Source organism: Tuber melanosporum, assembly GCF_000151645.1.
Source record: "Tuber melanosporum whole genome shotgun sequence assembly, scaffold_80, strain Mel28".
Taxonomy (NCBI): Eukaryota; Fungi; Ascomycota; class Pezizomycetes; order Pezizales; family Tuberaceae; genus Tuber; species Tuber melanosporum.
Window position 1 is genome coordinate 27,942 of NW_003299129.1, and position 24,217 is coordinate 52,158.

At 47.1% G+C, this 24,217-nt stretch overlaps 7 protein-coding genes; 4 read left to right on the forward strand and 3 right to left on the reverse strand.

Annotated features, from left to right (window-relative positions):
- The first annotated feature begins 1,885 nt into the window (after positions 1–1,885).
- GSTUM_00011201001 (uncharacterized protein) lies at positions 1,886–4,028 on the forward strand. XM_002841763.2 has 7 exons: positions 1,886–2,036; positions 2,094–2,173; positions 2,235–2,260; positions 2,317–2,551; positions 2,612–2,928; positions 2,982–3,699; positions 3,761–4,028. Exons 1-7 carry the CDS (start codon positions 1,986–1,988, stop codon positions 3,777–3,779), a joined length of 1,446 nt encoding a protein of 481 aa, XP_002841809.1. The 5' UTR covers positions 1,886–1,985; the 3' UTR covers positions 3,780–4,028.
- Positions 4,029–4,064: 36 nt separating this feature from the next.
- Positions 4,065–5,854, reverse strand: GSTUM_00011202001 (uncharacterized protein). XM_002841764.2 has 3 exons: positions 5,161–5,854; positions 4,610–5,097; positions 4,065–4,546 (listed from the first exon to the last, which is right to left on the reverse strand). The coding sequence occupies exons 1-3, from the start codon at positions 5,263–5,265 to the stop codon at positions 4,354–4,356; spliced, it is 786 nt and encodes a 261-aa protein (XP_002841810.1). The 5' UTR covers positions 5,266–5,854; the 3' UTR covers positions 4,065–4,353.
- A 42-nt stretch (positions 5,855–5,896) lies between these two features.
- GSTUM_00011203001 (uncharacterized protein) lies at positions 5,897–7,916 on the forward strand (the record flags this gene model as incomplete). Its single annotated transcript, XM_002841765.1, has 7 exons — positions 5,897–5,926; positions 5,993–6,015; positions 6,078–6,559; positions 6,613–6,713; positions 6,766–7,079; positions 7,128–7,236; positions 7,338–7,916. 7 exons carry the CDS (start codon positions 5,897–5,899, stop codon positions 7,914–7,916), a joined length of 1,638 nt encoding a protein of 545 aa, XP_002841811.1.
- Positions 7,917–8,808: 892 nt separating this feature from the next.
- GSTUM_00011204001 (uncharacterized protein) lies at positions 8,809–10,640 on the reverse strand. XM_002841766.2 has 5 exons: positions 10,330–10,640; positions 10,019–10,256; positions 9,898–9,961; positions 9,523–9,824; positions 8,809–9,459 (listed from the first exon to the last, which is right to left on the reverse strand). The coding sequence occupies exons 1-5, from the start codon at positions 10,567–10,569 to the stop codon at positions 9,077–9,079; spliced, it is 1,227 nt and encodes a 408-aa protein (XP_002841812.1). The 5' UTR covers positions 10,570–10,640; the 3' UTR covers positions 8,809–9,076.
- Positions 10,641–11,789: 1,149 nt separating this feature from the next.
- On the reverse strand, positions 11,790–14,766 carry GSTUM_00011205001 (uncharacterized protein; the record flags this gene model as incomplete). XM_002841767.2 has 4 exons in its annotated part: positions 14,181–14,766; positions 13,905–14,113; positions 12,512–13,848; positions 11,790–12,445 (listed from the first exon to the last, which is right to left on the reverse strand). The coding sequence occupies exons 1-4, from the start codon at positions 14,223–14,225 to the stop codon at positions 11,790–11,792; spliced, it is 2,247 nt and encodes a 748-aa protein (XP_002841813.1). The 5' UTR covers positions 14,226–14,766.
- Positions 14,767–18,657: 3,891 nt separating this feature from the next.
- GSTUM_00011206001 (uncharacterized protein) lies at positions 18,658–19,944 on the forward strand (the record flags this gene model as incomplete). XM_002841768.2 has 2 exons in its annotated part: positions 18,658–19,002; positions 19,087–19,944. The coding sequence occupies exons 1-2, from the start codon at positions 18,730–18,732 to the stop codon at positions 19,942–19,944; spliced, it is 1,131 nt and encodes a 376-aa protein (XP_002841814.1). The 5' UTR covers positions 18,658–18,729.
- Positions 19,945–22,438: 2,494 nt separating this feature from the next.
- GSTUM_00011207001 (uncharacterized protein) lies at positions 22,439–24,132 on the forward strand. XM_002841769.2 has 3 exons: positions 22,439–22,661; positions 22,739–22,975; positions 23,037–24,132. The coding sequence occupies exons 1-3, from the start codon at positions 22,591–22,593 to the stop codon at positions 23,791–23,793; spliced, it is 1,065 nt and encodes a 354-aa protein (XP_002841815.1). The 5' UTR covers positions 22,439–22,590; the 3' UTR covers positions 23,794–24,132.
- The last annotated feature ends 85 nt before the right edge of the window (positions 24,133–24,217 follow it).

A 24,217-nucleotide genomic window follows, 5' to 3' on the forward strand; every position in this document is an offset into this window, starting at 1 on the left:
AGTCTACTAGTACTTCCAACTCATCTGGAGTAATAGCTGCGCATTCTTCCTCAATAGCAGAGTGTAGGGCTTCATATGTAGTAGGAAAGAGGTTGCAGCAGCAAATGCGTTGCTTTAGGGTTCGCCAAAGGTTTTCAATCAGACTACAATCAGGAAAGAAGGGGGACCAATTGATGAAATACCCCCAGATACTGAGCATGTGAAATTGATTTTGGGTGTGTGCTGCTTGATAAGGGCTTGCCCTATCCTGCTGAAGGTAGACATAGTCTAGCTAGAGCTGTGATTGCTCCTGCCAAAATTGGTGAAAGTGCGGTATGTGAAGTAAAAGAAGTAGCCTTAATAGTCTTGCCCCACTACTCCTTATCCCAAAAAATTAGTGGCCCTTTTTGCTGCCCTTTAAAACAAGCTCAAACTATGATAGTTTCCACTTTTTGAATTTTAGTACTAAATAATCCTCCAGATCCTCTTCACCAGCCTACCGAGTAACCCATACTTGACCACTAGAAGAGAGCCTACCAACATTAAACACTGACTTGTTACTCCAAATTACCTAATTAATCTTATATTAATATTGCTACTACTTAACTACTAATAAAATAGAAGAAGTAGAAACCTTATGTCAATCAGTACGAGTCCAGTTAGCATAATGCTCAGCCCAATCAAGCCTCTTTTCCTTGGCTTTAATGGTGAGAAAGGGGCATGCCCAAGCTACTCGCCTTTGATAACCTTCAGTTGCAAATGTGGTATGAAGAACCTCAGCGCTAGCATTTACTCCAGCTAGCTCAGCAACTTCTCAGATAGGTAGATGCCGATTTTTCTGACTCGCAGTTGCAAAGTCAATCAATCTCTTACAGATAAGAGTGGTTAGGATCTTCAGTCTGCCATGTTTTACTCTGTGAGAGGTGGCTTGTACCTGGCAGATTGAATATGCTGTGCTGACTGTGATGCCAATTTCCTCTGCAATGCGTCGGAATGTCCAGGCAGCATGGTTAGACAAACTATGTACTTTTGAGCGCAACGAGCTACTGATCAACGTTCTATCTAGAGTTATCTTTCTGGAGGCTGGCTGGAAAATGGGAGCAGGTAAAAGATTCCTTGAACTAATTGGACTAATAGAGGAGGGAGAATTTGCTGCCCAAAAGTAATCATGATGTGAGCAGGTTGGAGCCATATTCGAGTCTGTGTCTGTCTTTTTTAAAAAAAAAAAAATATATCTCTTATTTCTTACAACAAATTCAGTACCTTTATCTCTTTTCCCTTGGAGGAGCTCTGGTATTATTTCTTTAAAAAAGAGGGGGTTTTACTAATGAGATGTTCTGTTGGTGTTTCTTGGATCACAATACACTCTGTCTTGGTGTTTGGTATTTCGCATTCTTTACCCATGACCCTACCAATTACTTGGCAACCCTTGTACGAAAACATCACCCATGGCACTTGTACAAGTACCGTATTCGCGCCAGGACTTTCAGTTGCCTTTACTGGTAAGGTCCGACACTTTTCTTAGGTTTTTCGCAAGTGTTTTCGTCTCCATATCCAAGAGAAGGAATTTCGGACGTCTTAGCCCGAGTGCCAATCACTCCAGTATTTGGGTCTGTGGGTAGCACGAGTATCACAAAAAACGCGCCCGTGGATCACAGAGCAATCCTGCCGGTATGACACCAGATCGTCTCAGCTTTCTATGCAACCTGCAACCGGGTAACACCCCCTTCCCAATGGTGGGTCATCTGTGGCGCTAATCGTCTCATTTCGTGTGGTGCAATCCACCGTGCCAACAATCTCCAAGCCACAAGGATCTCAATCAAACCAAGCTTCTTCCAACATCGCAAGTACCGTACTCCAAACTCCACTGAGCCCTGGATACCTCACACCCCTCACACCCCTCACAATCACCAAACGACTTTCATCGGATAGTAAAAAAACACCACCAAACGCGAATCTCTACACATCTAATCGGCCCTCTACTAGAGCTCGTCTGAGATCTGGAAATGGGCGCCCTGCTCTCAATCCCGTTTCTGGCGGTTCCCAGCCTAACCACGGTATTCCGCTCCCCCCCCCGCTTCGCCTACCCAACTTCATACTGACACGATCACTAGATTGGCTCTTTCGCTGCATCGTGTTGTGGTGCTGCAGCTTGTTCCGCACTGTGTAGTGCTTGTGGCAAATGTGGCAGTAGGTATGAGGATTTTTGATGCTCATTAGATTGCGATAGGGGGTCATAGCTAACTTCACCGCAGTACTGCCACGAGAATCGCTTATGCTTGTGTGCACCCTAACTCGAACATTTTTATTCGGGGTCCTAATACTAACGTTTGATAGTGCTCTTCTTGTTAAACAGTATTATCTCATGGATTATGCTCTCGCCCTGGGCTATCAAGAAGCTTGAGCATTTGACCCTCGACTATTTCCCTATCACTTGTTTGGGGGAGCAATGTTACGGTTTCGTCGCGGTACATCGTATACAGTTTGCTCTTGGTGTTTTCCACGCTGTTCTCGCCGCTATTCTTGTAGGGGTCAAGAGCTCGAAAGGCGGTCGCGCAGCTATTCAGAATGGGTTAGTGTTGCTAATACTAACAACATAGGAAAGAAGGCTCTAACGGTTATCCTTTAATAGGTATTGGGGGCCCAAGATTATTGCCTGGCTTTTACTTATCGTTCTTACGTTCCTTGTCCCTGAGGGCTTCTTCCTTGTCTGGGGAAATTACGTTGCGACCTTCGGCGCTGTCTTGTTCCTTCTTCTTGGCCTCGTCCTTCTTGTTGATCTTGCGCATACCTGGGCTGAAGTTTGCCTGGAAAAGATTGACAAATCAGACTCTAGAATATGGCGTGGTATCCTTCTTGGCAGCACGTTAGGGATGTACATTGGGAGCTTGGTACTCACCATTGTGATGTATGTCTTCTTCGCTGGTAGTGGATGTTCTATGAACCAAGGTGTGCTCTCTTATCTGTCCGTTGGCAACAATCACTAACTACAGCACTAACAGCGGCCATCACTATCAATCTCATCTTGCTCATTCTGGTCTCTGCGATTTCTGTCCATCCCAAGGTTCAGGAATACAACTCACAAGCCGGCCTTGCTCAGTCTGCCATGGTTGCAATCTACTGCACGTATCTCACTATGTCTGCTGTTTCTATGGAGCCTGATGACAAGCAATGCAACCCTCTTCTGCGAGCTCGTGGGACACGTACCGCTTCTATCGTTCTTGGTGCTATCGTGACTCTCCTCACCATCGCGTATACCACCACCCGTGCTGCCTCCCAGGGAGTTGGACCACTTCACAGAGGAAGCAGCTCCCCGAATAACGGTGGCTATTCTAGTTTGGGAGATGGGGAGCATGGCCTTGTCTCGACGGAACCTAGCAGGTCCGAACTTAGAGCCCGTGCTCTGCGCAGGGCTGTTGAGGACGGAAGCTTACCTGCTAGTGCCCTCGATGATGATGGTGATTCGGATGACGAAGATGATGCTAGGGCCAATGACGACGAGAAGAATGGAGCTCAGTATAGTTATTCGGGGTTTCATATCATCTTCTTCCTGGCAACTGCATGGACGGCAACACTTTTGACAATGAGCTTGGAGCCCGGAAAGAATGACGAGGAGGGTTTCACTCCTGTTGGCAGAACGTACGCTGCCAGTTGGATTAAGATTGTTTCTGCTTGGGTGTGTTATGCGCTCTACTCCTGGACTTTGGTCGCGCCAGTTGTGTAAGTTTTACCATTCCACCAATCGACTATTAGAACTTTAACTAACCTAATCTCGTAATAGCCTCCCGGAGAGATTCTGAATTCGCTTTTTTACTATGCCCAAATTACTCTGTTGGTGATATGCTGGGGCAGGGCACAGGTTGTTCACGTCGTGTGTAGAACGCATCAGGGGTGAGGGATTCGATGTTTCCTTTCCCGATTAAACTCAACTTGATTCGTTTTCTGAACGGCGTTTTTGTATTTTGTTACGTAATTGAGGTTATATACCTTATGTATCAACAATTTCAAGTAGGGTATCCGTTTTGGAGGATAATCCGTCATGAACTGAATTTTCCCGCTCGTATTCCATTTGGAGATCACTGCTATCACATGCCATCACTCGATTGTTATTCGCCAAGACACTAGCTTTCAAACATAGATCACCACCGGCGGCAAGTACGACATCTCCCTCGTTTCTCCGAGGAGATTTCGCAAAAGTAAGGTGAAAAATTATTTTATCTTGAGTGATCGTTTATGAAATGTCGGGCGGTGTCAATCCCAAACCATAGGAAAATAGGTATTACGTGGAAAAAAAGGCTGGCAGTAACTTAAAAGAAAAACAGGGAACAAGAAATACGCCATAACCCGAGGTCCCTGCTTTTTCTTGAGACCGAATCAAAACCAATGAAAGCTTCCGTCGAAAGCTTCTTCAAACACTTCACGTCCTTCGGAAGGGGGTGGTATGCCTCGTAGTTCTTTGTAGGTTATTACTTTATTCTCGGCGTAGTGCGAGAGGAGGTTATCCATGTCGTCTTCGTCCATGTCACAGAGTTCTTCGAGGCTCCAGGTTTCGCAGACTTTTGTCATCCTATTTATCATCCGCCCTCAGTATTAATAACGAACAGTTGTAAGAGTTTGGCGGGGGACAGACCACTCCATCCTCTTCGGTCCTTCAGAGCACGCCGACGCAACTTTCCTCAACCTCTTCCTCAAGGAGCCAACTTTAACGATCGCTTCTCCAAGATTCGTCGGCAGCGTCTCAGCAATCTGCTTCCGCACGATGTTCGCCAGTTTTGGCCCATTCCCGTTCGTCGAGACCATGACCTGCAACGGCCCATCCCTGTGGACACTGCCAAAGTAGAAGTCGCACTCTGGTGGCACATCCGCAACATTCACCGGGATGCGCTTCTGCTTGCAGAGGGTGTAGATTTGTGTTGATGCTTGGGGGTCGTCGATTGCTGTTAGGACCATTGCGATGTCTGGGCCTTCCAGGTCTGAGGGCTGGAAGCTGCGGTCTATATGCGTTACTTGGCGTTTCAGGATTCGGTGATGGACTTCTGGGTGTAGGCCGGTGCTTGGGGTTATCACAGTTACTTTTGCGTCGGCGTTGAGGAGGTTGAGGATTCGGCCAGCGGCGACCTACAATTTGTTTGTTAGGCATTGGAATTGATGGTGGAGGGGGGAAGTGGGGCTATATCATACATTTCCACCACCTACTACAAGGGCTTTTCTATTCCGGACTTGCCAGGCAAGTAAGAGGGAGCCACCGCCTTGAACGGGTGGGAACTCATCGTCAGAAATTGCCATTGTAGGGGATGTATATGGCGTAGGAAGGTAGATAGATCGAAGTAAACGGTAATAGACACGGGCAGCAGAGGAAAAAGAGGAGGCGAAGCTCGTCTAAAGAAAACCAGAGGGAGAAGTGAAAGAAGGAAACCAAAAACGTGATCAAGATTAGAGCAGCCATTGCCAAGCCTTTAGGGAGCCGCCTCCCCACAGCTCCCGATTCCCTCCCTTCCTTGAAGCTTGTGAGAGACACGGGCTCCATCTAAGGACCTACCACAAGCTCACACGAACGTACCACCACTGCACCCGTCAACTGATCTTAACTTGCCAAAAGAGAAAGTTCCCTGTGCTACACATCGGACAGTATACCCTCCTTTACTCTGAAGATATCGAACCCCGTCAGCCTTACCTGCGGCGGGCGGACCATTGCTTAAGGCTCTATACCTGGAGAGAAGAACCCTTGGACGTCATGAATACTGCTAAGACACGTCCGGTGAGAGGAAGGGTTCTTGGAAGTGCTGCATCTGCCAGAAGGAGTCTATCTCCTGCTATTTCGTCCGTTGCCGGGAGTGGGAGACTATCGCCGTCCGCTAGTTCCGTTTCCTTGAATTCAGATTTTTCGTTACGAGACGGGGAGAATGAGGGGGGTAGTATGGTGTGCCCGATTTGCTCGGAGGAGATGGTGTGTTTCCCATAATAAGTCGACACACATTCACATTTGTGATCACGTTACTGACTGGTAGCGTAGGTGACTTTGCTACAATTAAACCGGTACTGAAACCCCCTGTGACGGCGTTCATGAGAGGGGAAAGGGTGAGCTAATGGTGCAACAGGCATCTTGATGATATCCACAAAGAAGTCGAGGAGGTCGAGAAGGACGATATATCAACATGGTTCCGAAAGCGCATGTTAAAGGCCAAGGCCTTCCAGCCGGTGGCAGTCCTAAACCAAAAGCTCAAAGGGCTAGATGTCTTTGAATCAAATGAGGCTCTTGCCATCGCCGGCCCGTCTTCCAACCCTGTTATCGCGAGCGCAACTGTGATAGAAGAGCGAGACCCAGATTACCTAGTCACAAGAGCACACTGGCAACGGAGCACTACAGACGACTATTGCCTCGACCCCGTCTGCCAAAAGCCTCTCGGCGCGGTTAACGGAAGTGTCAATTGTCGGAAGTGCGGCAAGCTGTTTTGCGAGGAGCATACAATGTATCAGATGAAGCTTTCAAGATCGGCGCAGCATGAGCCCGTAAGGGGATTTTGGTGCAGGGTTTGCGAAACTTGCTACAAGTCAAGAGAAGGGTACAATGACCATCAGGGTACTATGAGTCGAGTCATGCTAGGGAAATCTCGGGTTTGCTGACTTGTTTAGGGTTTGTACGGGATCATACGAAGGAGTTTTCCGAACGGAGGAGAAGAACTGTTGATCGGGCATATCTGGAAGTGACTAGGCTTGAAAAGAGGCTTACGAAGGTATTTTCAACCACCCCCGCCGCCCCACCATTGGTTCTGATGATGGTCACAGCTTACTCAACTTCTGATCAATCCTCCCGAACCTCCGCCCGGGACCAGCGGGTTTATCAAAGCTGTTGCAAGTTTAAGAAACCAACGGAAGGTAATTGAGCAGTCAGTGGTGGCCTGGGAAGACGACGCCAGCGTTACCGCTTGCCCGCACTGCCACCAGACATTTTCGCAATTTACAATACGAAAACACCACTGCCGCTTATGTGGGAAAGTTGTATGCGGAGACTCGCGAACAGATTGTTCCAGTGATGTTGGTCTGAATGTTTCTGCAAGTACGTTTGTTACCGGATATTTAGAGGAGTTCTGGTTAACTTCGTGATTAGTGACTGGTGTACTCTCCGAGAAGACCCTCAACGAGATGAGCATTGACGTGCGGATATGTAGAGCATGCCGAACCACCGTCTTTAGTAAACGGGACTTTGTTCTAGACCTGGCTAAAATTCCCCAAGATGTTCGAGCCTATCAAACCCTCGTTCAATTTGAGCAAGGAATTAAGAACATGATGCCCCGATTCCAAAAACTATTAACAGAAATACAGTAATTCACACCCCCTCATGCCAATCCTCACTCCAGGCACGCCCCGCTAACCACAACTCCAGAGACCCAAACAAAACTCCCACCCAGGCAAAACTCGCCGAAGCTACAAAAACACGCAAAAAGCTCTTAGACACCTTTGCCCAATACGACGCAGCCGCAAAGCGTATCTTGAACCTCCCCACAGCCTCCCAAACCCAGCGGCGCCTTCAAAAAACCGTTTACCAAGCCGCCACACAGTTCCTCCACCTAAATATGCTCCCGCTAAAAGCCTTGCCGAAGCTCTTAAACATGAATAGACCCGCCAGTGCACGAATACAGACCATTAGCAGTACGAACGGGAACAATAAGCCTTCTTCCAGTCGGGCGCTGACGATGGTCACGACAGAGGAGGGAGAGGATGGGACAGAGGTGGACAGCAGTGCTGCGCTCAAGGAGAAGGAATTGAAGGAGGGCTTGATGGTGCTAGAGGAACAGAGGTTCATGGTGCAGGAGATGCTGACCGAGGCTAGCAAGCGGAGGAGGTTTGACGAAGTTTCTGCACTGGCGGCGAGTCTTGAGGAGTTAGATAGGGAAGTTGAGAAGATGAATGGGGAGATTGCGAAGCTAGAGTCGTAGCAAGGATTCGTCGGTGGTGTGATGATGCAAGATTTCATTTTTGAAAAAAGGAAATGTCTGTTGTAATGACTGGCTGGGCCAGTGTATCCCTCTTCTTTATCTTTCCTGTTTCAATTTTTTTCCTCCCCCTTTTCGCTACTTAAACTACTTTTTTTTTGATAGTTACTGATTATTTGTATATATACATGGTGGTCGATTCGGTATGGAGTTTTTAGAATTTTGGGTTTTCTTTCTTCATTTATCTACTGCACTTATTTTTGCTTCCTTCCTCCCTTGCATGTCTATTGCGTTATCATACTTGAAAGCGTTGTTTTAATGGCCGCACTTTTTGGGGCCGAAACTATGGCTGGATATAAACTTATATGATACGATAGCTTCTATAAAAATATCGTGATGAGCCTCGCTTCCGCCTTTTGAACCAGTTCTCCTAGTGCAATCACCATTATTACAAGTATTAGTATTATTATGGTGGTATTATCACAAGGATCACCCGGCACCCTTTGGGGTAAGTTCACATAGTATTATCTCGAGCTATCCCTTGGGCGGTCTGAAACAGTAAAATTCGTAGCCAGGCATACAAGTACCAGACTGAAAAAAATCCCAAATAAGAGACTTGGCACTTATACTATACCGTACAATCTGGCAATCAGTTATAGTCGACTACCGTCGCCCCGTCCAGTCCGTCCAAAGACGAGACATTCTCGTCCTTTGTCGTCCTAACCCCGTCTTGGACGGACTGGACGACTGGGAGGGCTGCTAGGGTCATGACTCTTTGAAGCAAAGAAACAAAAAAAAACATAACACCCCTTCACCGCGATTCAAACCAGGTACAAGTACTGCTATCATAGTGTGAAACACCCGGGATTGCTATAACGGATGAATAGTGGCGTTTGCACAAGGTAAATTACTTCAAGCATTAACCTATGTGACCCACCAATAAACACTCACGTTTAGGCAATCTCGAAGTCCAGGAGCGTAACACACTACCGGTACTTCACATTCTAATACTGTATTCACTCTCCGATTAGGATAATGCCACACACGGATATGGTGCGTTGGATACAACCAATAGCCACAGGAGAGACCAAACCCAGGGAAAGCCAAACATGGGCGTACTGTAGACGGAAACAAGAAAAAAAACAGATATATACCAAATCCCACTACCCCCTCGCCTTCTCTTCCTCAATCTCCCTTAACAGCCCAGCCAAGGTGTCTTCCCTAGATTTCAAATGCTGCTCTAAAGCATTGACCTGCTCTCGAACCGTCTCCAAGTCCTCTTTTACGCCTTTTAGGTTCGCCCCGCTCTTTGCAAGCCCCCCGCCGTCTTCCAATTCACGGAGTGTCCTCCGCTTGTAGTCTAACATTTGCTCAAGCTCACGCTTGACTAACGCAGCTTTTGACCCACTGCTGCCGAATTTGTCTCTGTTCCGTCGCTTCTCGGCCGTGGCTTCAGTTTCGGCGATCTTGGTTTCGAGTTCTGCGAGTTCCCGCTTGAGGCGGACTTCTTCCCAGCCCTGATCCTTAGATGCGCTGAAATCAGTACCTATTGCTCCGAAACCACAATTAGTACAACTACAGCTTCATAAACCCCGGCGGGTTGTGCTACCGGAATGCTTGTAGTTTCCTCTTCCACCGACTCCCAACCGAGTAAGATAGCTTTCTCCAAAGGCTTCCTTCTTTCCCGTAATTGTACTCATGTCCCTCCCCTTTCCAAGCTTATTCTTGTAGACGAGATCCTCGTTCTTGTCAAGGTCATAGCTGATTTGGTTCTTTTGGAAGGTTGCACGGAGAGATGCAGGAACGGAGCGGGGGATACGGTAACCCTCATGACGATTGTTCAGTATATGAAGAAACACTAGTGCCTGATCCTTTCCAATCGCTGCCGAGGCGGAAGGGTTGACTAAGTTCCTAAAGCGAGTGAGCAGGCAATCAGAACATGTGGCCTCTTAAAAAAAGGGAATTTGAAGACACGCAGCCATACCAGGCAGACCGGATATCCGTGTCTGGAACGTTGATCCCCTCATACAACTCGTCAAGAGCATTAACTAGATACCACACCCATCAGTGAAGCCAGATACCCAAGATAGTTGCCGGACACACACATCTCAATTGCCCATGCTCCCCAGCATTAGCGGAATACATCCCCTCATACCTTGCCTTATCCACAGGAGACATATACCAATCGAACCCATCCTTGAGCCCCGGCGTATCGTCCTCATCATCATCGATCCGCTCAAACCGCGGGGGATCATCAGACAGCGCCTGAGAAGCTGTGACAAGATGTGCTTTCGATTCCGGGATCAGAAAACTAGGAAGCGTCTTCGGAACTTGTTTGTATTCCTACACCAACCACCCCCCCAACCGGTTAGCTCTTCTCCCATAGCTTCGTGCCGGGATAGAGATGGAAACCCACCCCATTAACAAGATCAAAAATTAACCTCATAGCAACGCAAAACTCCTCGAAGTCTAGGTCTCCATCCCTATCAACGTCGGCTAGATCCCAAATCTTTGCTAACTGAGCGTCGTTCAGTCCGGAGTTCTTGAGCATTGTGAATGCTTGGTCCCCCGTGATTCGCTGACCATCCTTTGAGTGGGCGCTAAAAATTTCCCAGTATTTTTCTACGTCCGCTTGTGATATGGGTTTGTTGGCCATTGCGTGAGTGGTGATGATGGTAGAGGCGGTTTGTCGAGAGAAATACTGGATGAGGCGATAAGGTACCTGGGTGCTGAGAGGTGTTGGTGGTAATTTGTGCGAGGCGCGGCGGCTCTTCAAAGGGGCATCTCGTTGCCGCAAAGTTGCGCTCAAATTTATTAAATTTATCCTGGTATTTCATGAGCTTCCCGATGAGATGGTCAACCTCTCGAGTACCGGTAGAGTACGAGTACAGTACTCGTACGTGCTGTGTGGGGTATGCACGAGTGCAATTGCCAAATGAATAACCTGCTCCGAAATTACGGCCAAATTTCGGAACCACAGCAAATAACTTGCTGTAGTAACAGACCATTAAGGGACTATGTTAATTCGAGAATTTCTACCATAACAGTTACTAAACTAGACACTACCCATTCTCCGGTGTGTTCAAGGCACCACTCTCTCTGAGTGGACTACGATAGGTTATACTTGGTTCTCTCGTGCGATAGTCAATCTAGGCTACTTAGTAAGATGGCGGTTGATCACCAATTCGTGGAGCTTAGAGACCGTCATAGCTAAATTCATATCTTTCCAGTGCATACATCTTACTAGAAGCCCTCGTATACCAATTGTTTCCAGGCATAAAAATATCAGGGGAATAAGAAAGAGGACTATACATTTATAACATTGAAAAGGTAGTAAAAGATATCGAACAAAGCAGACAGAACTAAAGAAGAATTAGCTTACACTGTATTTTTTTTCTTCTTTTTTCACAGAGCCCTAGAATCAAAAGAGAAATCTGAACACAGTAGTTAAAAAGGAGGCGTGAATAAGACAAATGTGATAAGTAAACTACATATGATACATCTCGCTCACCAGACGAGAAAGCAAACAGACGATAACCGGACGCCTCAAAGACCCTCCCCCCTCTGTTGAACCATCTAAAGCGCTAGTCTTCCTCCTAAGAACTCACCTAAGGGAGGAGGAAATGGTCAGGGTGCATAAGGTACCTCAAACAACCACCTCCAATAAAGAAAAGAAAATACCCCCTAAAGAATCAAGTGCCGAAGATATAAACGCCGCGCAGTCATGAATCAAAAGCAAACCCAGAAATTTATCATTCCAGATCCGAGAAAGGGAAAAATAAAGCAGGTGAAGGAAATGTAAGAATTCCAGGTAGAAATTGTGAAATGTGTGAAAATGTCAAGAAAAGCGGGGGAACGAAAAGGAACATGCTTTCATCAATCAGCCCCTGTACTTTCGTCGACCTTCCTCAGAAAGCTGCTAACCCGAGCCGTATCAACTTCTCCAGGGTCGCTTTCGACAGCCTGAACCAGTCCCTCTAATAAGGAATCAATCTTGTACTCTTCCAGTCCGGTACAGAGAGCAACAACTCTCCTGAATTTATCCTCCAGATCTGTGCTCTTGTCGTGGAGTTTACCTGCAACCTCGCGTAGATTTTCTCCGTTTGTAGTGTAGGCTCTGACCCGAGCTTTCAGTACCGCGGTTGATGGTAAGGACTTGAGATACTGCTTTTGGCGCTCTCCAATCTCTCTGGAATCACCAGACTGCGCTAATAGCTCCATTTTGATCTTGAAAGGTCGATCCGGATCCAAGCGCTCCCCCTTCAAACTGGGAACGTCACCATTGGTATTGCCCCCCTTCCCCTGAAGCCTAACATTCTCTTCCTCAATCGCTCGACGAAGATTCTGGCAATGTTGCTTGAGTTCAGAATGTTGTCGACTCCGTTGCCGTAGTTGGTTCATCTTCTCTTTCTCTTTCCCAAGCTTTAAGGTAACCTCCCGTAGCCTGTTGAGAGTACCAGTAACCTGTTCTTGCTTGGCTTCAATCTCCCCCTGAAAGTCTTTCTCTGTCCCGGCAATAAGGCCCTTGATAGCTAAATAAGTATATTAGTGCATGTCACAGAAAAACAATAAGAAAAGCGAGAGAGAGGCAAGAATACCTTTCATGATGTCCTGCCGTTTTTGTACAACTGCTGGGGGTAAAATCCAACCTTGCTCTCTTCGGCTTGGAACCGGTGCGGGCTCTCCACCAACTCCAAAATCTATCGGGCGCAACCCTGCACGATTCGGTATACTTGAATCGGCACCCACTTCCAACAATTGCTGAATTATGCTCTTATTGCCAATTCTCGCAGCAATGTTCAAGGCGGTGTCTCCACTTTTGTCCTGTGCATTGACAATTTCCCCAATAAATCTCGCAAGGCTCATAACCTTCGGACCACTGGTACGCTGGCTCGTAGCTGAAGCCCCATGCTTTGCAACAAACTCCAACAAACAATGCAGGTAATACCGACTATCAGCACTTCTTCCCTTCATTCCCGATTTGACAGCGATATGGTGTAGGATAGTTCGACCATTGTTATCAGCAATTGGGATGGTAGGATGAAGTAGATTGAGAAGTTGGGGAAAAGAAGACTGATCAAAGTTATTTGTTACAAAACATCCTCGAACCAATGCAGTCTCGCCGGCGTGATTCACACGGGAAATTGAAGCTCCCTTGGTGATCAAGGCACGAATCAAAGGGACACGAGCCAAAGATGCAGACCAATGTATAGCCGCGCTGCCTGTCGAATCCAGAGGAATATCAATCTGATCTGGAGTTAGAGAATCGAGGTGGGACAATACTGTATTATCGGTTTCAGGATTTATAAAAAGATTCATCAATATCTGCCGGGCGCGTTCAGAATCCGGAACCTGCTCAGCAGCCAACGGCTGCACTGGCTTGGACGGAGTATCAAGGTGTGTTGGAAAGAAAGGTGCTAGTGCCTCATGAGGTGGTGTAGAAGCACGTACCCGTTTTCGTGGGGGCTCCTGAGATTCGATTTGTGAGTCGACGGTAGTGAAAGACTGAGATGCATATGCTGAATCGGGTTGGGTTTGTGATTGAGAAAAGCTAGTTTCTGAGGGAAGATTGATTGTCCACGATTCTTGACTGAATGACTCTTGCGGACGGGTAGTAATCTGTGATGAGGGGGGTGCAGGCTGAGAGTATCCGCCTCTGGGTCCCGGCGAATCCATGCGAGCACTTGATTTACTGAGCGCATTAAAGGCATTTGTAACTGTAGCAGATATAGGCGGGAATAATGGCCCACTATTACCATTTGCCTGGTTCAGGCTGGAGTTATACATGCGTTTCCTCCGGGCAGCCATGGCTTGTTCCTTTGTAGGCGTTGAATCTGGACCACTAGCCGCTTGTACATCGAGATCTAGCAAAGGAGCGAGTAGATCTTCCACACCATATGCACGGCAAAACTCTCGGCCTCGTTCAAAATCAATCCTAAACCAATGTCAGCGAGTGAGAGAAGATGAAGGAAAGAGTAAGAGTATCCCAACCATGTTCCTTGATACTTGCCATAACCGCCCTGAACCTTCTCATGGGGCCCCGTAAGGATCTCTTTTTCAAGAACTTTTGTCCGTTTCCCCTTCTCAACCCCGGCAACCTTAAGAATCTGTGTCGCGTTCAGCCATGAGTCATGGCGTCTTCGCATCACCGCAACGTTGTTGACGGGCATCTCAAACACCGACACACCAGAATAGGTGGCCTATGAAATTTAGGATAGTTAGCAAAAAAAAAAAAAAATGGAGAGTCAATTATCAGAGAAGACCTACAGTGAAGATTGTTGGTTTCGAATCTGCGGAATCCATAGGGGCCATCAGCGGGGGTGGGGTTCCTTGAGGGGTTGAGGCAACGGATGTTGACCCGTTAGTGGCCGCAAAGGATCCAACGGCCGAAGGCTGCTGGTAAATAGAAGTAGTTGTTAGAGATGATGAACCACCCGCAGCGAAAGGTGGAATCCGAGAGGATGAAGAGGTCATCCGCACAGTATGAGAAAAGGGGGCAGAAGTGATAAATGAAGAGGGACAGTAAAGCAGAAATCCCTATCCGCACGAGCGGGGAGAGGAGGAGATGCAGAAGCGGGCTAGCAGAAGGGGAGGAAGGGGAAGAGGGCAGGGGGGTTGAAAGTACTTTCGGTCAAATTCCCTCGGGGGGACAGGCCACACAACAATAGGAATGCGGAGCGCGTAGAGTGCTTGCGGAGTGGAGGCGACGACAACGAACGAGGATGAGGACTTGAGGGTGACCGCGACGTGACGGATAACACCGACAAGAAGTGATGAGAGTGACTGCCAATCGTGTATTCCCCGAGCGTGATAAATTCAGCCGGTAAGGTCAGAGTCAATGCAAAAGTCTTCCTCCACAGAAATAGGATCTGAGTCTGAGAAGTCGCGATCTGCTGCGGAGAAGGAGCGCGCGTCTTGCTGGCGTTCCGAGACATGTGCGCGTGGTTCTCCAAATATGGTCAGGTGGCTACCCTCTATGGATATATGAACCGAATATATCCATATTAGGCAAGTTCAGCCACGAGATATTTCAGCCTAATTCGAAATCCCTTCCCTCAGGTCACCTTCCGACAGGACCATTACCCTAGGTTTTAATTTTGTATTAAATTTTAATTCAATACCAGTATCATACCGGTACTCGTACTTGCAAATGATTTGAGGGCAAGGTATGACACAAGGTATGACACAACGTCACAACCCTCGAAAATGTCGCGCTCAACAAAGCGCAATACCGGTATGGCACCGGTACCGTAGATGGTTTGCGCAAGTCTGACCTGCGCGACTGTAAGTGCAGGTTATCAATGGTGTTTCTAGGGTTGCCACTCACATCAAGAGTCATCAAGCCCCGATCAAACCCCCAGTTAAATGTCGAGCTCTTAAACTCGGCCCTTTTACAAGGTCATGCAGTGGCTAATCCTCAAGCATCTTGAAAACGCTCTTGTTCGGATTAGGTTTAAGAAGGACGGCCGCAAAATCATACACAGGTGAATGCATAAAAGTATGGCGGAAGTTGGTATTTAAGTTCGCGTACGGGGTTTTCGGCCGACCCTAGCTTTCAGCCACCGCAACACAACGGCTCCAACACCAAACACCCAGTCGTTGAGGCTCCATAAAACAACCACAGTATGAATATTCGTGAGGAATCGATTGCCTTGGCCCTAGCTGCCATTGATAATGGCACTTCCGAGAGGAAAGCAGCAATGGAGTATGGTGTTCTCCGTACTACGTTACAAAGTCATCAGGCTGGTGGGTTGACCGCAAACTCCAGCCATCACCATCAACAACGCCCCTCTCCTGACCAGAAACAGTACCTGTGTGATTGAATTAGAGAACAGGAAGCATGTGGTTATGCTCCATCCAGTGCTTCCAGTCGTCCAGTCCGTCCTAGACGGGGTCAGGACGACGGAGGACGAGAATGTCTCGTCTTTGGACGGACTGGACGGCGAAAGCAGTCGGACGGCACTAGTCCTGTGTTTCCTTTTATGGATACCATATTACCCCATTAAAAATTTATTTGTTTGTTTTACAGTACGAAAGGGGTGGGAAAAAGTATGGCGAAGTCTTGGCTGCCAAGTATAGTACAGCGATATTCCGTTCGCCACATTCGCTAGACTTTTCTCGACCCCCTTCGTACAGTACAAGTACTTGTACCTTATTTTTGTTTTAATTTATCGTAGCACTAGTTTGTCTCTGGTGGCATTGGGTGCATTGACCAATTTTAGTCGACTGCCGTCGACGGCCGTCGGACTAGACTGGGAGCACTGCCTATGATATGGGCTGGGTTACCGGTATTTCATGACACCCGGGGCTTGTAGTATTAGAGCGTACCTTAGATGTTTATTTGCTGCACGGTAGTCTAGCCAATACGATAGATAGGTAGAGACTGTACAGTAATGCTAGAGTGCCATATATGTTACATAAACGAACCCTCTACGAGTATTCTCTGCTAGTATCATACTGTGCGGTATGATAGTTCAGTACAAGTCCCTAGGATGTGCGGAGCGAACACAGGGGGTATCCTAGAGGGCTGAGTTCCGTTGCCAAGAACACTAGATTACCCATGCAAATAGCAAAAGTAGTTAGCATCAAAGTAAGCAAAAAGGGGTGGGTTAATCAAAAAGGGAATACTGTTTCCTTTGCATATTCTCCAAAGTATCTCCATTATCAAATATTGTGAAGTATTAACAAAAAAAAAAAAGAGAGAACTCAGGTTATTATCTTATCCCAAATAATATAGAATTATGAACAGTCACTCACATGAATTTAGAACATAATGGATGCCCTCAGACGTGAAGTTGCATCCTATAAGCAGCAATGCGCTATGCAAATGCTACGGTTCTCTGCTGGCTGGACCTATCGAAGAATTGCCAAAGACCAAAGCCTTAGTGTTAGCACCATATACAAGATCTGCCAAGGTCCATCAACCCTGAAGAAGCCCTTTCTTGACGAGCAGAAGAAAGGTCTACGACTTGTATTTGCGCAAACCTACTGGGATTGGAGCAGAGAGGACTGGGGCTGGGTGATTTGGACTGACGAGTATTATATCTGGCTTTCTAATAACACTAATCAAGTTTGGATCACCCAGCACCCTGAGGAGGAGTATCATAATTATTGCCTCATCTCCAAATTTCTCAAGAAGAATTCCATCATGGTATGGGGTGGAATGCTTGGAAAGAAAAAAATGCAGACTGGTTCTTTAGAATTAGGACAATTGGGAGACAATGTAACGATCCCTCTCTGGATAGTTAGTGCTTGGCGACGGGGAACGATACTTCTCTTCCTGTCTTCTTCTTCCTTTGTCTTACGATAGCTCTAGGCCTCTGCCTACGTTACCGATAGTACAAGACCCTTGTCTTCTACCGGGAACGCCTATCGTAAGCTTTCTCTAACTCTTCTTCGTAAAGCGCCTTCCTTGGCGTAACGATAACGTTGCAATAAGGATAAAGATCGTAAAGGTGTTTTATATTCGTTAAAGTAATAAGTAGGAAAAGTACTTAGAACAAAGCATGAAGAACCTATCTTCCTCGGCCGCATCAGCCTCCTTATATAGTGTTCTTCCCGCCTTTAGTCATGTGACCTAAAGTGGTCACATGTGCGAAACCAAATCATAACAAACTAGTCATATGACCAAAGTGATCACATGCTCAAAACCCATGACCTCATAGAGAGGTCATGTGCAAAACTCATAAACCAATCATAATGCAATAAACAAGTTATATGACTTGACTGAGTCATATGCACGAAACCCATGACCTCATAATGAGGTCATGTGCGAAACATAAATCATATACGCAAGGCTTACCCGTAAGGCACACTCGTAAGGCATACTCATCAGGCGCATGTCCCATGACTCATACTTGAGCCATGTGCGAAAGTATCACAAATCCCACACATAACAAATCATATAACCCGAATAGGTCATATGCGCGAAACAATAACATACCTGTGACTCATAACTATGTGTCATGTGAAAACCCTTTCCTCATTAAGCCATGTTCGTGACAGACAATAACTTCCAGAAGTTATGTTAACAATGTCCTCACTCTAGTTCTCCAGCCCTTTCAGAATTGGGAGAGTGAGCTGGCAGGCCATCCTTTCTGGCTTATGGAGGATGGCGCTTCTGCTTATCGAGCAGCTCATACCCGCTAGGTCAGGGAGGGATACGGGATTCCCAAATTCAACTGGCCCCCATCCTCTCCCAACCTCAACCTAATTAAGAATGTTTGGCATATCTTAAAAGATATGCTAAACAAGTGACAGGTAAGGCCTGAGGGCTGGGAAGGTATGGTAGAGGCTATCAAGGAGGAATGGGAAAAGATTTTGGAGGTAGAGCTTTTGACTTTTATTGATTCCATTCCCAAATGAATAGAAGCCATTATTGCAGCCTCTGGGGGTCATACTCACTGGTAAATTTCTTGTAATTCTATTTTTTGTATATATTTTTTAATAAATTCTAATTTTTAATATACATTTTCTTTAATACTTCTATGTTTTGAGCGAAGAGAAGTCTTTTATCTACTTGTACTCCAACATCCCTTTTCGGGACTTTGACGCTAACTAATTTTGCTATTTGCATGGGTGATCTAGTGTTCTTGGCAACGGAACTCAGCCCTCTAGGATACCCCCTGTGTTCGCTCCGCACATCCTAGGGACTTGTACTCCGTAGACAAAGTTGGTCAAATCACGTGACCACAGACGACTTGAAATTCCTGCCAAGAACTCTCCTTCTGCACGTCGCGACGTTGAGCTTTCCACGACCGTGCAGGAGCAAAACAACTGGTCATGAGGTCATGAGCAGAGGTGTTTGTCTACCCCAATGGAGCCCATTTATCTCTTCCGGAACCTGCTACGTCAAGCCTCCATTCTTTTCGATGATGTCGCCCGTGCCCATACCGCCAAACTTATCACAAGCGGCTTTCGAAGAAATCAAAAGTTAGAGGATGCTTGGATTATCCACGAAAAAATCAAAAAAGGTCGTCAGGCTTTATCACTTCTACGACAGGCAAATTCTGGGGAGCCCAAACCACTGAGGAAGGTTCTAGACCTGGCGTACGGGAGAGACGGTCACCGGAGGCGTGAGCTTTTACAGGTTGGTAGAGCAATGAATTGCTGCACCACTTCCCATAAACCCTTCATTATATTCAAGCGCTGACCTATGCCTGAATTTGAAAAGCCCATTCTTGATAGAGCCACAAGCTCCGACCCTCTTATACCCGGCGTGCCTCGTACAGCTCCTCCGCCAATCTCGGACGAATTGATGGCGTTGATGAAGCATCAGGTTGGAACGACAATCCACAGAGCTGAACCTGAGATACCGAAATTTAATGCTTGGGGGCGACCCATGCCCAAACGTCGTGTGGCTAATATGTTGCGCCGACATAGGGAATATGTACTTAGACGATTGCTTCCTCCCCTGCCAGAGGAAATGATCCAGAGGCTAGAGAGATTCGTTCGTGGAGCGGAAGAGCCAGTGCTGCCAAGGCGCAAGATCAAGCCTACCCCCACTGCTCAAGACTCTGGCCGCAAATTATCTCCGAGGTTCAAAAGGAGGGCGTACAAGAAAATCGTCATTAATACCCCTCTCATGAATATCAATGAGAAAACCCAAAAGCCCGTAGCTTATTGGTCAGATGTTGCGAAGGGCCCGCCAATCGAAACCGGAAAGCTGTGGGATTTTGAGGGTCTCAAGAAACCGGAGGTGCAGAAGCCTGGAAGGACAAAGGCAAGAATTCTTAAAGAGGAGGGATCCAAGGATGGAAAGCAGATGCTACCCAACCAGAGGGACGGAGAGGTAGGATCACTCAAAGAATCAGAGGATCGGGTCTCTGCAGAACCGGAAGAAGTACCTGGAGAAGTGGAGGAAGTTTATTATGAAGATGGGGAGGACGAGGAGCCCAAAGAACCCGAGGAGCGAGTCCCCGCAGAACAGGACGAAGTGCCCAGAGAAGTAGATGGGGAGGATAGAGGACCTAAAGAGCGAGAGTGGGAAAGGTCCAAAAAGCTCGATAGGCGGGATATGAAAAGGAAGTGATGAAATAGATAGGAGGGCTCTGGTGCTTAGGAAACGCTGGATTTAATATACGTCTATAGTGAAGGCCACTTAAACACGTGCGAGAGAAGGATCATCCGACCAACTAATTAAGTCTTTACACAATCCTAGACCTCCCCCCATTGACCAATACTAGAGCAGAAGAGCCGGGATAATTGGCTCGAGGAAAAGGTACTGCCGGTCTCGAAGAGAGCGAGATTGAAATCAATGTGCACAGATATTTTTTTGAATATCCCTTCCGCTCCCGGGCGTTCCATTTTAAAGCACTAGATCAAAAACGTCCCGCCCAATATGATACCTCACACCGAAAACGTATATCCCCCCCGCCACTCCGAGAACACCAATGCCTTTGAAGATCTACGGGGACTTTACAGTGCCGCCTGTAGATAAATAAAGGCATTTACAGAACTCTTGAAAATTGTAGAACCATGGAGAAAGCGACGGTTGGGTGGGGGGCATGCAGTTTCCGTATACTATACGGTACAATTCAAACGGAGCCCCCATAATATTTTTAAGTCACTCCCACGCTTGTCACACGAGTACAATTTTAAATAGTAAGTTCAATTTCACCTGCACCTCTAAGGCGTTGAGAACAAAGTGGTTCCCTAGCTGGTGGCAGAACTCCAATTGTTTTTAACAAGCGTGGCGTTGGGGACTGTCCCTCTGAAAATGTCCATTTTTGACCAAATTTGTTGTAAACATAGTATAATTGGGGATCCGCAACGGCTGGCCGCCCAATAGTATAAGTCAAGGAACCAATCTTGAAAACCTTAAACCGGAGAGAGAAAGTTCACACTATTTTACCTCTGAACTTAACCTCTAGCTCTGATGATATAGCCTACGGATCATTAGGAGGCTGTCATGGGGACTCTTACTCCAACACCCGTGATACAACACAGCGCCCCGTCCCCTCTTCCCACAAGGTATGATAACTCCTCGAAACAATCATTTCCCGAGTGATAATCTATGACCACTTTTATCTCCCCACTTGCATCGTACCGAGGGATGATAGCTGGAATGCGTATGATAGACAAAGTTATGCATTCCGATGGCACCGATGGTATTTGCTAGGTATGTATTTGGGATCATGGTATGACTGTCCTGCTGCGAGCGGCGATGTTCGCCTTCCTCCTTGAGCGCCTGTTCGAGCTTTCCAGAGATGTGGGGGATCACCGAGGGTCACTAATGGGATAGATAAGTTCATGTTGTGGGCGTGGAGGTATCATACCCGTCACGGCTCGAGCTTGGGCGCCTGTCGCGAGTATGATACAGCACCTTGCGGTGGTGAAAATGGTTATAAAATTTAATATAGCTAGACTATGGGTGGAGTGTTGGTTTTAAAATTAGTGCCCTTCTTAGGGAAGTACCGGTATTGCGTCTAGATCCGGGTGGGGTACGGTAAGGCATCAGTTGGGCTCTCGGGGGTATGGTGCATAAGAATAGACCATAGGCTCAAAGAATATATGACAATACCCTTGATGCCAGTCCCCCATTTTATGCGTTCTGTCGGTATCAGCAGTCCTTCCATCGACACAGCCTAGGCTAAGGGCTGTTTACATGTCTTCGGGCGATTCTCGAAGCCCGGATCACTCCCGGGGAATGGCAATATCGGTCACACAACCCCTGTGCGCGTTATGTTAGTTTTCGTACTGCTGTCTAAGTTTCCTGTGTTGGGCAAATTGTGGCTCCACTCTCTCGAGTGAGTCTTAGGAATCAGGCGAGGGTCTGATAAGTCCAAGCATAATACTTCGAATTCTCATAAATGTTCTTTTGAAACCATGTATCGTATGGTCGTGCTTGGGCAGCATACAATGGTGGTAGGATGTCGGTTTCCGCGCTGTGAGGTCGAGATTGCTCGTCGTGATGTGTAGGTTCTCTGTCTGAGCCATATCGTATCTTTCTCAGCTGAATTTGGTCGCTCCGAGGATGTTTCCTCAGTGCACAGCTAAGGACACGGTTTAGGTTGACAGGAATTTAAGATAGGATATGTCTGAATTAACATGGGATTTTTGTGCAGAGATATTAGCTCTACAAGTCTGGTATTATAGAAGGCAATTAGAGGGCCTAAATCCTTACGATCACTTAATATTAAGTATGGAGAGGCGAGTACTCTTGTAGTGATATTATGGTATCATATGGATGACCATCATACCGGTATCGACCTCAGAGGAGCCGCGTCGTTCATAAGGAAGGGATTCTATTCGAGTATTGCACTATCTAGTGTTGGTGTGGCTTGCGTCTGGGTTGGAAATTACAGTAGAGGTACCCGTACAGTAAATTTACTCGAGTATGATACGGTGGCAGTGATTGGCAGCGCCCTCTTTTTTTTTTAGGCCAGTGTGTGTTGACAATTTAGCATCTTACAAATATGATATGATACAATTGAGTACTCGAGTACTTGTAAGTTACGGTACTTGGTACAGTAACTGCGCGCTAAAGTTCCCCGCGTCCTCTGTCGAGCGACACCCTACCCCATATCGCACACCCGGCTCTTACTCCCATGTATTTTACCCACCTTCGCTCACTTCACCCAAAAACAACAACAACACCAAACCTAAAACCCTACCATACCCTCATAACTATTATACTCCCCATACCAATATCTAGTTGTTCATAATCGCCGCTGACATGTCTTCCCTCTGGTTGGCTAAGAAGCGGAAGGCTGAGCTTGTCGATTTTGCAGAACAACTTGGCCTTCGGTACGATCCCTCTTGATCTCCTTTCGTGATCTATTTGCGCGTCGCACAAGAGCGCAGCTAATAATTTTGGAAAACAGTGTCGATGGCTACCTTAAGCATGATATTGAGAACCTACTCACCGATTATCTGGACACTCATTCTGATCAATACTTGAATGACCCCACTTTCAGCGCATACTACGACACGATAGCTACGCGGTCCCCCATGAAGCATGCACTATCTGTGGCGGCCGTTTCTGACGCCCCTCTGACGCGCTCAACCAGACGGAGAACCACGCGGTACGCTGTTGAGAGTCTCACGGAGAACGCTTCCACGTACGTATCCACCCTTCCTCGCGGCTGCGTCGATTCTCGAACCCTAATTTGGAACCCACAGCGCAGAGGAAGAAAGCCCAGAGCCCCGCTCAACTGAGAGAACTTTGAGATCCGGATCTCGCTCTCTCTCAACCCGCACCCCTAGGACCGTGCGATCGCTTCGCGAGGCGGCACAGGTCCCTCTGCCGCCGACCCCGGCTGCCATCGCAGATGCGATCGAGAGCGGCACAAATGCCATCAGGGAGAGCGCGAAGAAGGCGGTAGAGAAAGCCGCCATTCAAGAAAAGGCAATAAGTCTACGCGACCGCTTGTCGAATGTCGTTTCCGTGAATGCCGTCTCGTTGGCATATGAAGCCATCATCTTGCTGTACCATCTGATTCCCTTCACCTACACTGCCAAGATACCCACGATACCGGTGATCGAGAATTCACCGAAGCTCTTCCTTTTGCCGGATCTCTTCGTGCTCTTGACTGCGGGTTTTTGGGGCCCATTTGCGACATGGCTGGCTACAGCTATCTTCATTCCTTTGGCTAATGCATATTTTTTCAATTTGACAGCAACAGCTGCAGCTGCTCGTTCGAGTTCCAATGTAGCTATGTACAGGTCGGCTGAGGAGTACAAGGCGGACCCTCTCGCTTTTGCGGTAACCAAGGCTCTTATTGCTTACTTGGTCCATTACAAGGGACTCGAGTTCATGGGTCTATTCAACCCGAAGAATCTAGCAATTGTTGGAAGAAGTGTCGGAAGAGAGACACAGTTGATCGGAGCAGGTATTGCAGGTCTTGCGGCACTCTGGGAGTCGATCCTGAAGCGATAGACATCGCCTCTTGGGAATTATTCAGGGGGTGAAACTGTGTTAACGACACCTCTTGAGTGCCAAGGGAGTAGCCGGGGCCGGATTGGTATTAAGATTGGGAACTGGAATGGATGCTATTGAGCTCTTTTTTTTTTTTTCGTGGGGGGGTGCGTAGGAAGTGTTATTCGGTCCTTGGTTATTTTTCTGTTTCCTTATTGAGGGTTATCGTATGGGCTTGTAGGCTCGGGATTACGGCGGTATTATGTTTTCTAGGTGTAAATAGGATAGTTCTTTGAATTTTCCTGTGAAGTTGTGCGGCCGAGAATAGTTTAATGTGGGAGTTTCTCATTCATACTTGTACAGCTTCGCGAGTCTCACGTCTGTGTCGGAATATATCACATCCACACTGTGCAGTAGAATACCGGTATTTAAGCTCAGGTACAGT

What these genes read in the sequence shown, in the direction of transcription:
- GSTUM_00011201001 (XM_002841763.2), top strand. Translation starts at nt 1,986, where the DNA reads ATGGGCGCCCTGCTCTCAATCCCGTTTCTGGCGGTTCCCAGCCTAACC. An exon ending in CGCGCAGCTATTCAGAATGG is followed by an intron (nt 2,552 to 2,611) that starts GTTAGTGTTGCT and finishes ATCCTTTAATAG; the next exon opens with GTATTGGGGGCCCAAGATTA. An exon ending in TGGATGTTCTATGAACCAAG is followed by an intron (nt 2,929 to 2,981) that starts GTGTGCTCTCTT and finishes CAGCACTAACAG; the next exon opens with CGGCCATCACTATCAATCTC.
- GSTUM_00011202001 (XM_002841764.2), bottom strand. Translation starts at nt 5,265, where the DNA reads ATGGCAATTTCTGACGATGAGTTCCCACCCGTTCAAGGCGGTGGCTCC. An exon ending in TTGTAGTAGGTGGTGGAAAT is followed by an intron (nt 5,098 to 5,160) that starts GTATGATATAGC and finishes AACAAATTGTAG; the next exon opens with GTCGCCGCTGGCCGAATCCT. An exon ending in GGACCGAAGAGGATGGAGTG is followed by an intron (nt 4,547 to 4,609) that starts GTCTGTCCCCCG and finishes GATGATAAATAG; the next exon opens with GATGACAAAAGTCTGCGAAA.
- GSTUM_00011204001 (XM_002841766.2), bottom strand. Translation starts at nt 10,569, where the DNA reads ATGGCCAACAAACCCATATCACAAGCGGACGTAGAAAAATACTGGGAA. An exon ending in ACGGATATCCGGTCTGCCTG is followed by an intron (nt 9,825 to 9,897) that starts GTATGGCTGCGT and finishes CACTCGCTTTAG; the next exon opens with GAACTTAGTCAACCCTTCCG. An exon ending in AGGAAACTACAAGCATTCCG is followed by an intron (nt 9,460 to 9,522) that starts GTAGCACAACCC and finishes TCGGAGCAATAG; the next exon opens with GTACTGATTTCAGCGCATCT.
- GSTUM_00011207001 (XM_002841769.2), top strand. Translation starts at nt 22,591, where the DNA reads ATGTCTTCCCTCTGGTTGGCTAAGAAGCGGAAGGCTGAGCTTGTCGAT. An exon ending in GCAGAACAACTTGGCCTTCG is followed by an intron (nt 22,662 to 22,738) that starts GTACGATCCCTC and finishes TTTGGAAAACAG; the next exon opens with TGTCGATGGCTACCTTAAGC. An exon ending in CTCACGGAGAACGCTTCCAC is followed by an intron (nt 22,976 to 23,036) that starts GTACGTATCCAC and finishes TGGAACCCACAG; the next exon opens with CGCAGAGGAAGAAAGCCCAG.